This window comes from Erythranthe guttata, chromosome 5 (genome assembly GCF_056151865.1).
Source record: "Erythranthe guttata isolate IM_541 chromosome 5, IM_541, whole genome shotgun sequence".
Classification (NCBI taxonomy): domain Eukaryota; kingdom Viridiplantae; phylum Streptophyta; class Magnoliopsida; order Lamiales; family Phrymaceae; genus Erythranthe; species Erythranthe guttata.
In genome coordinates this window covers 13,429,880-13,442,723 of record NC_142537.1, presented here as the reverse complement: position 1 = coordinate 13,442,723, position 12,844 = coordinate 13,429,880, and the positions used below count along the sequence as shown (strand labels likewise).

Sequence of the window (12,844 nt, the reverse complement as noted above, 5' to 3'; positions counted from 1 at the left end):
ATTATTATTATTATTATTATTTTTATTTTTATTATATATAAAAGAAATGAACGTTCGGCAACCCAAAAAAACCCTAATGGTATTCTGTAATTATTTATTTACTAGCATTTTCTTCCCGTGCGATGCACGGGATCGGATTTTAAAAGTGAAAAAAAATGATCAATTTAACAAGTCGATTTTTTTTTTATTTCTTAAGATTTGAGATATACATATATTGATGAAAAATAGGAGATTGAAACCAGGACGATTATTCACGGTTCAGTGTTAGTTTTGATAATTGTTGAAAATATAATTAGAAAATTAGTAAAAAAAATATTAAAAATAAATAATTACAAAAATGACATTAGGGTTTCTTAGGGTTGCCCAGCGTTTCTTTCTTTTATATATAAGATAATATTTTTTCTCTACTAATTTCTAAATACAATTTTTAACAATCATCAAAATTGAAACTAAACAGTGAAGAATCCTACTCTAATGGTACTTCTGTAATTATATATTTTTAATATTTTTTCTCAACTAATTTTCAACTATTATCAGTTTCCTATTTTTCATCAATATATCTCAAATCTTAAGGATAAAGATAGAAATTCGATTTTTTAAATCTTCATAATCTATATATTTGGATTATAAATCTTAATATATAAGATTTAAAAAAGGGGAAAGTACAGTTTGGACCCCTGAACTATGTGGGTTGTCTCAAATACCCTCTTGAACTACAAAACATAACAAAACGCCCCATGTTATTTTTGGTCAACTTCAGAACACTAACACCGTTAACTTTTATGTGAATTTACTTATTTGCCCTTAAATGTATTTACAAAATTTGTACCAGCCCTACCCAACGTTTCTCTCCCTTCCAAACACCTCCCCACATCGCACCCGTCACAATCCTCTCTCCATTTCTCCATCCAAAGCTAGTGATATCCCAAAATTGATTAACCGGCCAAATACAGGTGCAGGAACCGCATGTAGGCGGAGATCGGCGATTCTGCCACATGATACACAAATGGAAGCGGCAGAAGTGGCTGAAAGGCTTGCTGAGGCCCCCTTTGATTCTGCCACATGATACACATATGGAATGGAAGAAAAGACGCTATGAATAATACTAACTGGGCTGAGATCTTGAAGAAATAGAGGCATCCAAATTTACTGCCATTGTTGGGGTTTGCTCGGTCGAAGATGAGAAAGCTCTATTTATGGTTTTTTTTTTAAGTTCATTTTGGCTTAATTTAGTGTATTTGTTGGTAATATGAGTTAATAATAATTTTTTTTAATTAACTTTGCTAATATATATATATATATATATATATATATATATATATATATATATATATATATATATATATATATATAATAAAGTAGATATAATAAATTGAGGCTAAAAACGTCAAAAGATATTACAATATAAAAAAAAGGATTAAAAATAAAAAAAGTCAATTCGCCACGTCATTACAAAGAAACGGCGTGTTGTCACGTTTTGTAGTTCAAGGGGGTATTTAGGACAACCCTCATAGTTCAAGGGTGCAAACTGTATTTTCCCCTTAACAGAACTAATGTTATATAAAATATTAAGAAATTACATTATTAAATTTTACTATATTGGTGTACTATATTTTCTTATTATGTATTAAATTGATTATTTTTTCCCTCTTGAAATAATATGCCGGGCATCGCACGGGGAAAAATGCTAGTTATTATTATTGTAAGTAAAACTCATCAAGATTAAATAATCTCCAAATCTTTTCTTCAAGTTTTCACCAATTTTATTTATGATTGAGTAGAAATAACCCGCATGGCGAACGAATTAACACCGTCGCAACAAGCATAAAAACATTGGGTATAGTTCTAAAAACACTATCTTCTTCAAAACCTTGAGGAGGAAACGTTGACAAGAAAGTTTATATTATTCATGTTTCGCAACTATAATATTTCGAGGGGGATTCGAACCCTAGACCGTTTACCCTATTGGTAAGACTATGTACCAACTCTCCTAATGAGGGTAAGTTATAAGAGAATTGATTTGGTCCGATTCATAAAAACTACTTAATCATCAATTCTTTATATTTGTTTTAGGTGCAGAGTTAGTAGTTAGTACAATCCTAATATTCCATAAATTGATGCACATACAATATATACAAAATAGATTTAATAAATCATAATATAAAAGTTAAAATCTGATCGTCGTAATTAAATAATAGAATTTTGATTATTTCGCAAACTAGTAGATTTTATCAAAATAAATTGTAAATTTTAAAATGATCCAAAGTTATTGCACAACATCCGCTGCAAACTAGAACATTAGTATTTTATTAAAAAGAAAAACCTCGCCGAACAAGCCTAAACGGTTTAATCGCCACCACTGCTAGGGGAGCCTTCTCCGTCACCACCAGTACCCCTAATCGTTCAAAAAGTACTTCCTAATAACTTCAGCAAACCTAATATATATACTCATCGGGGTCCACTTCTTCGTCGTAATGAACTATCACCGGCCCATCATCCATTATCACTATTGGCGCCTCAGATGGTGGTGGAACTGGTGGAGCTACTGAAGCAGCCGACGGTTGTTGGGCGACGTTGTGCATGGCCATCGGCAATTGAACCTGGATCGAGGTTGCGCGTTCGGGATCCTCGGCCCGATATTTATTGATGAAAACTGTCAGGGGCTCCACGTAGTCATCGAACCCCAGTGAGGCCATGGCGTCGATTACATCTTCCGGGTAGATTGGTGTTTTGTACTCGCGGTGGGCCTTCTCATTGGCCTCATTGGTTACAAAGAAAATGAACTCTGAGACACACTCTTGGATAATCTCCTTCGCATCATCGGAAATTTTTGCATGGGGTGGGAGCGCCCTACGTAAGATTCGGACGATGTTGGTCATCGGCATATACAGATCTGCCTTGCGCCTGTAGCCTTGCGGTGGCGCTAGATTTTGATCGCCGACATTTATTGCGGGGAGGTTGGTGGCTACTACCTCCGGGTTGATTGTACCTGAAATGAATGAATTGTATATTTTTATTTAACAGCATATGAAGTAAATGCAACCCAATATTATTTAACGACTTTCTTCTCTTACTCTCATTAATTCAGAAAAATAGTAATTTGATAAAAATCATTAATAATTCAATAAACTATACTATATATCTATACACACACACACACAGCAATTTGATTGATCTAATTGCCAGGGCAAAAAAAAAATGTTAATGTTTAAAATTGAATAAATTTTTTATTACATTTTCGGAGCAATTTTTGTTTTCTTCATCGATGCATAAAATAGCCAAATAATGGTATGTCAACTATGTAAAAAACAAATATAACCCTAATTTATTGCACTTAATTAGTTTCAACAACAAAAGAATATTGAGAACTATGCATATTTACTCTGTTTTTTTGCACTTATGTATACAATTAATTTCTCTCACTTTTATTCTTCTATTACACTTCACCTATATATCATCTCACATTTTATGTTATTAATACACCTCATGGATATATATATATATATATATATATATATATATATATATATATATATATATATATATATATATATATATATATATATATATATATATATATATATATATATATATATATATATATATATATATATATATGTGTGTGTGTGTGTGTGTGTGTGTGTGTGTGTGTATGTGTGTGTGTGAGAGACATGTATAAATAAAATCCATAAGATGTAACATAATATTTAATTTTACTTAAAGAATTGTTTTAAGATTGACTTTTCCCAATTTTTCCATCCCAATCCTATTTTCTGCATCATGAACGTCATTTTGATTTAAAATTTACTAAAACAAAAGCACATAAATACTATTTTGTTTTGTGACGTATCTACATAAGATATATCATGCAAAAAGATAAAAAATAAAAGGAAAAATAATAATTCAAGTACATAAAAGCAAAATCAAATAAAGTAAACTAACGCGTGTCGTGCGCCGACAAACCATAAGTTAATCAATAATGTAACTTGACAAATATAAAAGTAATCAAAATAGATCGGATACGAAAGCCGACAAAAAAATAATTTATGTTTAATTCAAACAACAGTCTCTATATGAAATATCTATAAGATTTGCAATCTCAAATCGTATTTATATAAGATAATAATAAAAAAGTTGATCCAAAGAGTTAAATTAAGACCATGAATGTTAGATTGCTAATACAAGAAAAAATCAAATTAACATTGTTCATATAGATTTTATCTAATTAGTAAATAAAAATGATAGCAAATTTATTGTGTGCAACTTTTACCAGATGCGGATGCGGATGCGGATGCTCTTGTGGTATCCTTATGTTGGTTATTTGAGTTTCCTCCAATCTCCAACTTTATGGTTTCTATCTAATTTTATTTGTAAATTTTTTTCTTCACACTCAAATGGCACACACTAATTCACTATATGCCTCTTAGATTTTTGCTATGAAATATGAAGTGAAAAGGCAAATGTGCATTCAAATATATATAAATAAGTTTAGGGTTTGGAAATGAGTCCACAAGGGCAAATTAGGGCGGTGAAAATATGTCATTAATGGTGAAGGTATGAGCAAATATAGGAAAAATAAATATTGCTTTTACTGTCCAAAACTAGTATATATATTTTTTGACTGAGTGAAAAGTTGTCGAATTAAAAATAAACTTTATAATTGCTTGCTTTTAGGAGTAAGTGAATTATAATAAAATATCATAAATGCATTTGTGAATATGACTGGATTTATGTTATTCATGCAAGAAGATGAAATATTTGGTTAATTTTTATAAATTTTGGATTCTCGTATATAATAAGCATTGTGAATAACAAAAAAAATATGTCCTAAATTTGCAAAATATTATGGTAATAAAATATATGCATAGCAACATCATTGACATAGGTTCACACAATCCAAAACGTATAATTCATCTAAGAATGTAAGATGAAACTCACATCCTAGCTTGATTCCTCAATTATATAGTAGAGGTAATAGAATTTTCAAATAAAAATTCAACACTTTTAAAATATAGGGTAAATTACAAACACCCCCCTAAGGTATGGTCAATTTACAAAAAACCCCTCTTGTTTGGATAATTACATCTAGCCCCCTCAACTATGATTTTTTCTTACACCTCCACCCTTATGGTGTCAAATTCAACATAATCGTCTAGATTTCGTGGAATGTGCTCTACTTCGTACTCATTTTGTGTAAAAATACAGTTTCTGATGCACCACAATCTGATATATACAAGCCAAAAACACATATTATGATCATCTTGCTTCAAAATGTAGAGCTCGAATGGGATAAAACGGGTACAAAAGTGATAATATTCCATATAATCTCGAAGATTCCACTAAATTTAAGGGGTTGAGGGTGTGGTTGTAATTTACCCTAAAATATATTTATATATGTGAACATTTATGATTTCGGCAATTATCTTTAAAATTGAATAACCAAATGTGTATGTCGATTTTCAGCTAGCTGTTTGTTATGAGTCATGTCACATTTTCAACTAATTGTTGGAATATATAGAATTATAAACGAATGTGACAAAATATAATTTTTTTTCTATTTAATTCACGCCGCCAAAAAAATCCATGCATGAACCTATAAGATTTGTAGACTAAATATGTATATACCTTATTGCTAATATAGGATAAGCAAACAAAACTAGATAGTTAATTATTTTAGTATTCTTTTTTGGGTTTTTGTGCATAAGTCCTGACCAACCATTTTTAGTATTCTAGGTTTCGAGGCTCTATCTCTTTAATATGTATAATAAATAAAAGAAAAATTAATGTATACGTCAAAATTACCCCCAATTCTTAAATGTAACCCCAATTTAATCAATTTTTACCACAAAAATCCAATTTTGCCTTTTTTTTTTCTGAAATTAATTTGCCGCCGGTTTTCGGCGTTGACTTTTCAATATTTTTTTTCTGGTCTGTTTTTTCCACCGCCGGTTTTCGGCATTGACCGCCTCTCTCCGAGTTGACTTTTTTAGTAATTTTTTTTTTCTCGTAATTATTTTTTTCGTTTTTGTACGCCCGCTGCTAAATGTTGACCGTAGTTATACTGTCATTAACTGTAATTATACTGTCACTGGAAGTATAATAACGTAATTATACTGTCATTGACAGTACATCAATACAATTGTTCTGTCGACATTTATGTAATTGTACTGTCGTTGACAGTACAATTAGAGTCAACGACAATATTATTATTTTTTCGGGTTTTTTTTTTTTTTTTTAGTTTTGCTTGATTTGTCGACAAGTCAACGTAATTATATTACTGTTGTTGACAGTAAAATAACTGTAAACACAATAATATTACTGTCAACCACATCAATATTATTAACTTTTTGAGATTTTTTGATTTGTTTGAGTTGTTGAAGGAGTAACGTAATAATATTACTGTCTGTTATTGTAATATTGCTGTAAACACGATAATATTACTGTGATTGACGATAATATTATTGTCAACCACATTAATATTAATTCTTTTCGCTTTTTATTATGTTTACCTTTGTTGAAATGTCAACATATTAATATTACTTATAATAAAATAATAATGACTTTTATTCTGTTAATATTAGTGGGGTTAATTACATAAATGGTGTAATAGTGGAGTTATTTTACATGAATGGTGTATTTTTTACATAGTTTACAAGAATGGTGTAAATCACATTTACCACATGCGATTTTTCTTTAACCAAATTCCGACATTTAAAATTCATCTGCAACAGTAATCGTTTATGACAGTTACCAAGACATCAGAAATCGCCACTAATGAATATGATTTACTCCAATTTGGTAAACACGAAAAAAGTACACCATTTGTGTAAATCAAATTGGCTTCTACGCCATATATATAATTGACCAAATATTACTGTACTTGAGATTAATATAGCAATATTGTTGTGTTAAACTGTAGTATAGTTAATATTATTATGTTTAACAGTAATACAGTTAATATTACTGTCAACCACATCAATATTGTTGTTTAAACGGGGGCAAAAGGATGTTAAAGAAAAAAAATCAAAAAAATCAACACCGGAAACCGACGGCGAAAAAATCAGGAAGAAAAAAATATATACGTCAACGGCAAGTCAACCGCTAGTCTCCAGCGTTGATTTTTTTGAAACTTTTTTTTTTCTGAAATATTTTTCCGGCAGGTCAACCGCTAGTCTCCAGCGTTGATTTTTGTTTTAAAACTTTTTTTCTTCTTCTGAAATTCTTTTACCGGCAGGTCAAATTCCGTTAACCGCCGGTCTCCGGCGTTGACTTTTTTTATTTTGTTTTGAAAATTTATTTTTTCTTAAAAAAAATTATTTTAATCAATATTACTATCTTGGCTGCTAAATACTGTCTCCAACAGTAATTTAACTGTCCGAGTCAGTAATTTAACTGTCTGAGACAGTAATTCTACTGTATTAATTAATTTTATCGTCTTGGCCTGCAATTTTGCTATCGATCGTAATATTACTGTCTCTGACCGTAATATTATTGTTTCATGCAATGATGTTACTGTTTGAGACAGTAATATTAGTAATATTACAGTTCGGGAAAGTAATATTCATAATATTACTGTCTGAAACAGTAATATTATTATCTGAGACAGTAATTTTACTGTTTGAGACAGCAATATTACTGTTTGGGACAGTAATATTAGTAATATTAGTGTTTTGATATTCAATATTACTATTTTAGATAATAATTTTGTTGTTAACATAGTAATAGAAAAAAAAGTCAACTGCGTTTGACCGGTCGGAAAAAAATTTAAAAAAAAAAGTCAATGCCGTAATCTGGCCGGAAAAATAAAATTCTGAAAAAAGAATATTATTTTTTCAAAAAACTATGAAAATGGTGGTTAATGTAATATCTTTGTTCAAATCCGGGGTCAATGTTTAATATTGAGAAAGTTATAGTATAAATTATAATGGATGAAATTGATAAAAAAATATAATATGGATGGTATTTTAGACAAAAGACATTGGTATGGGTTTATTTGCAAGACTATTTTTTGTCTGGACCTATGTCATTTAAGTCCTTTGTTATGGGCCTCTTTGCCATTCGCCCATAATTTTATAGAACTCCTCACTGGAAATGACTTTTCTTTAGAGACCTCCAGTCTCTAACTGGGTCACTAAAATGAAACTTAAAGACTCGTTTTGCTTACTCCATTGGAGATGCCTTTATAAACTTTAAAAATAGAAATTATAAAGAAAATTCTAGAAAATTAAAAAAAAAGTATATATATATATATATATATATATATATATATATATATATATATATATATATATATATATATATATATATATATATATATATATATAATTTAAAAGAATACAACTAAGATTTTCGGATGGGAACCGAAATTGTAAAATTTTTGAAATTTAAAAAGAAACTATAAAGAATTTCGAGAATATAAATTATTTTCAAAATTTTGGGCTGAGAAATAAAATTATGGAAAAAATTGAGAATAAACGGGGTATACATTTAGTACAATAGTAAGAATGAGGTATACCTTTTGTACACCACCAGATGGGTATATCCGTCAGAAATTATCCAACAGTTAGTGCTATGGTCGGTCAAAAATGGAAAGTGACAGATTTTCTAACATGGGGTAACATGAGGGCCGATTTTGTCGCATTTGGTTGTATCGAGGTTATGCGACATTGACGATAGTATAGGAGAGCAAATTGCATTTAACCCTGAATATTATCTAAAATAAAAGAAATTCATAAATTTTGGGTGAAAATTTTAGGCGATGAACAAAATTGCAAAATGTCATAAATTTAAAAGGAAAATATAAATAATTTTTAGAATATAATTTTTTTTTCTTCAAAAAATTTGGATGAAATTATTAGGTTGTGGAAAATAAACTTATGGAAGAAACATGAAGACAAAAACTGAGAGTAAATTGAGTACAAGAGAAAACGAAAAAAAGAAAGAGGCACACCTTTTATATACAATAAGAGGGGTATTTTCGTCCGAAATTGTTCAACATCTAGCGCAATATTCGGTCAAATTTGAAAGAGACAGATTCTTTAACATCGCTTGACGGCAAGAGTAACTTTGTCGCATTTTGTAATACAAAGGCGTATATGCGACATTGGTAATAATATAAAGGTGCAATTTGTATTTAATCCAAAAAATAACTGTTAACGACATTGCTAAGGGTGCAATTTGTATTTAATTAACCCGAAAAAATAAATATCCAGCATTGCATTAAAACCATGTCCTCAGTTTACACATCAGTGGGACAAAAAAGAGGAAAGACAACCTCAAAATTCAATAATTAAATAGCAAACAAAACCAATGAACCAACCCTGAAACTGTTTTAACTTATCTATATATTGTTACAGGTTTACAATCAAACAACATTAAATAAGGCCAACTTTAAGCCTCAAACTAAAGTTCTAAGTTACAATTTGCAAAAATTGAAAAGTGCATCAAAAGCACCGGAGAAATCTGTCGTGGTGGTTACTCGTCGTCTTCGAGTGCGTTATAAATCATCCTACACGAAAATTAATATTATGTTGATCAGTAAACGAATTCTTTAAGAAAAAGGCTTTTTTTACGGCGAATTGAAAACGGATGCAGATTTTTCACTCACCAGAACAAGCACATGAAGAGAAGAAGTATGACGTAACCGAGCTTGAAAAGCCGTTGCTTCTTTTCCCAATTTAGCAAGTTAAAGATCTCGGTTACGTCGACTAGATGCTTTTTCTTAAGATACCTGATCCAAGAAAATAACAATTCAAGAACAGTATAGACTCGTGCTTACTTCTTAATTAACAGTGTAAAAATCTCGAGAGAAATTTGTGATTTAAAAAAAAAAACCCGAGGTTCAATTTGCGGGCCCCACTAGGGTTTTCATTCCAATTGAGATTTGTTACAAGGGAGTCGTAATTCTTTTTTATCCGTACCGAATTCTAATTTATGTTGTAAATGACTTTTGATTTTCGTATTAATACATTGATAGGAGGTCCAGGCCCCCTCAGTCTGGACAAGGAGGACTTCACTAAAAAAACATGTAATTTAATGTGTGCTTGATTCAATTTTCGAGAAATCGAGGGAGAATGAAAATGCTTTGTAATACCACTCTGTGCTATACAGTACAACAACAGAGCGAGCATATACATATAAAAACATGCATTCTACAATTAAACCTCTACAAATTAATACAGCCGGGACTACGGAAATTCTATTAAATTAGCGAATTATTAAATTATCGAGTTAATAATTTAACACATTTTCACCGAGTCGAGACCGAGAGAAACTATTACTTAATCGAGCTTATTAATTTATCGAGTTTCTACTGTATATTATTCAAGAATCCGAAACACACTTCCCCATAGGAGTCAAACGTCAAGAAAATAAACGAAAAATTAATATCCGGAAAAGGGAAAAAGACTAGAGCTATTAAATAAGCCAATGAAATGAAACTTCGGAAAAAGCTTCGTTCGGCAAAGAAGCACGTGCATGCTACCAGACAATCAATAGATACCGTAATGCAACTCTCATAAGTATACGATGCATGCATATATTCGTACAAAACATATAATTATTTATTTAACTCGAGACGATTTGGGTAAAAGTGAAAGGTAAGTGAAAATCTTACAACATCACGTTGTAGTAGAGGTACGGTAAACAGAAAAGCGACATGACCCAATGCCCCGTTAGAAGGAAAAGCAAACACAAAACCCCTTCGGTAATGATTTCAGGCAAAACCACATTGTTTATTCGAGACGCCGAGTCGTACGGATTGATATAATCGAACTCCAGATCGGTCAAGCACATGAGCTGCACAAAAAAGTCAACAGCTTCAGTCAACCCCCTTTTTTCTACTAAATACCTAAAGAAGGTAACAATTGCTTACACAAAGCAATCAGTACTAATTCATCTCAAATTCCCAATTTTTTACACTATAGTTCGTAATTTTGAAATTAAAACATCATATTTCAATTTCAATTGATTTACTACATGATCCAAAAAAACAAACAAATTAATACAAATTCACATAAAAAAAAATTAAAAATTGAAACTTTCCGGCAATTATTGAAAATCGAATTTCCCAGCAAACGAAATTAAATCTGTAAAAGAAAAAATTAAATTAAATTAATACCTGGTAAACTAACATAATAACAAGGGCGATTAGAATGAAGAAGAAGAGAGCCCAGGCCCACACATCTCCCATATTTTCCTCCTTTTATGTAATTTTTTTTATTTTTTTTTGGTTTGAATTATTGGATGTGTTGTGGTATTGAGAGGTAGGTTGAAGATAGAGGAAAGAGGGAGAATGTGATAAAGAGCGCCAGGTGCGCAGGTTAGCGCCCTGGTGCTTGATTTCGGAAGATATGAATCGGTGAGCTGATCGGAAACTGAATCTCTACCGGCAGAATTTTTTCAGGTGGGTGCGACGACCTAGCTTTTTTTGATTTTGGAATAATTAGGTAAAAGTCAGCCTACGGTATTATGCAAAAATAGAAAGAGGGAAATTATGCGAATATCCCATCAACGTCATACTTATTTAACTATTTTATTTATTTATTTATTTATTTATTTATTTATTTATTTATTTATTTATTTATTTATTTATTTATTATTATTATTATTATTATTATTATTATTATTATTATTATTATTATTATTATTATTATTATTATTATTATTATTATTATTATTATTATTATTATTATTATTATTATTATTATTATTATTATTATTATTATTATTATTATTATTATTATTATTATTATTATTATTACTATTATTATTTTTATTTATTTTTTGAGTAAATTAGAGATGCCAAAAAAAATACCTTTTATTTAAGGGAGGTAGTCACAAAAAGACCCATGACAAGAGCACTTTTAATTAAAATAGGGACATTCAGTTTTTTTGTTTCGCAAATAAACCCAATACTTCAAAGTTTATTTAAAATCAAGGAAAGGGTCTTTTTTCGGACATAATTGCCCCTGTATTTAATGTAAAAGCCCTAAGCTCGTTTTTTATGAATTCTGCGTGATTCTTCTCTTTTCTCCCCCCGAATCCCTCTCTGCAACTCTATATCTCGAAACTGAGCTGCATCTACCTGTTTCTCGCCGGCCGTCGTTTTTCGCCGGCCGTCGTGTACTTTTACCGCCGATCATATTATTTTCAACGAACGTGTGTCAATTTTTTTTATCTGCATGCGAATGTTTTTTTAAGTTACAAATTTCAACATCGCTATATGTATAGTTTGAATTGTAGTAAATTGAACACCATGATGTATGGGTGTTCGATGACTGTTTACAGAATTGTGGTTTTTTGTTTGTTGTGTATTTTTGTTTTCACGCTAATTTTTTTATTTTTTTTATTTTTATATAATGTTGTACGATTGGCAGTATAATTGCATGTGTATGTTTATTTCGCTGGTTGTTAATGTATTTTGACTTCCATTGGCAGTATAATTGAATGTATACGCGGATTTACTTGATGTATTAGTAATATGACTGTTGGCAGCAGTGTTTTTATGTTTTCCTATGTTTGTTTGCAAGTGTTTATATAATGATACTGTAATTGGCAGTATAATTGAATGCACACAGAGATTTACTTGATGTATTAGTAATGTGGCTGTTATTAACAGTATAATTATGTTTTATATGAAATTGCAGGATGACTAGTTCGATTGTGTTGTTGTTTAGATATGGTGCATTTTGTTCGATCACAGATTTTACAAGAGGGATGAGTTTTTCCAATCTTGTGCATTTTGTTTGTTCAAGATGGAATTCTTTAAGTGTTGATAACCTGTCATTATCGTACTCTGTTTCTGAGATTTGTGTTTTTTCAATCAACGATGATGAAGATGTAA

The 12,844-nt window shown here is 30.4% G+C and overlaps 1 protein-coding gene across 1 annotated transcript; it reads right to left on the bottom strand.

The window, feature by feature from the left end:
- Positions 1 to 9,265: 9,265 nt before the first annotated feature.
- On the bottom strand, positions 9,266 to 11,516 carry LOC105954512 (protein cornichon homolog 4). The gene is made up of 4 exons (XM_012978181.2): positions 11,120 to 11,516; positions 10,616 to 10,797; positions 9,608 to 9,730; positions 9,266 to 9,508 (listed from the first exon to the last, which is right to left on the bottom strand). The coding sequence occupies exons 1-4, from the start codon at positions 11,189 to 11,191 to the stop codon at positions 9,475 to 9,477; spliced, it is 411 nt and encodes a 136-aa protein (XP_012833635.1). The 5' UTR covers positions 11,192 to 11,516; the 3' UTR covers positions 9,266 to 9,474.
- Positions 11,517 to 12,844: the final 1,328 nt, after the last annotated feature.

Bases quoted from the DNA above. Each gene is read 5' to 3' on its own strand.
- LOC105954512 (XM_012978181.2), bottom strand. From the start codon at position 11,191: ATGGGAGATGTGTGGGCCTGGGCTCTCTTCTTCTTCATTCTAATCGCC. The intron at 9,731-10,615 runs GTAAGATTTTCA...TTCTTGGATCAG, and splicing joins CTCTACTACAACGTGATGTT to GTATCTTAAGAAAAAGCATC. The intron at 9,509-9,607 runs GTGAGTGAAAAA...ATTTTCGTGTAG, and splicing joins CTCTTCATGTGCTTGTTCTG to GATGATTTATAACGCACTCG.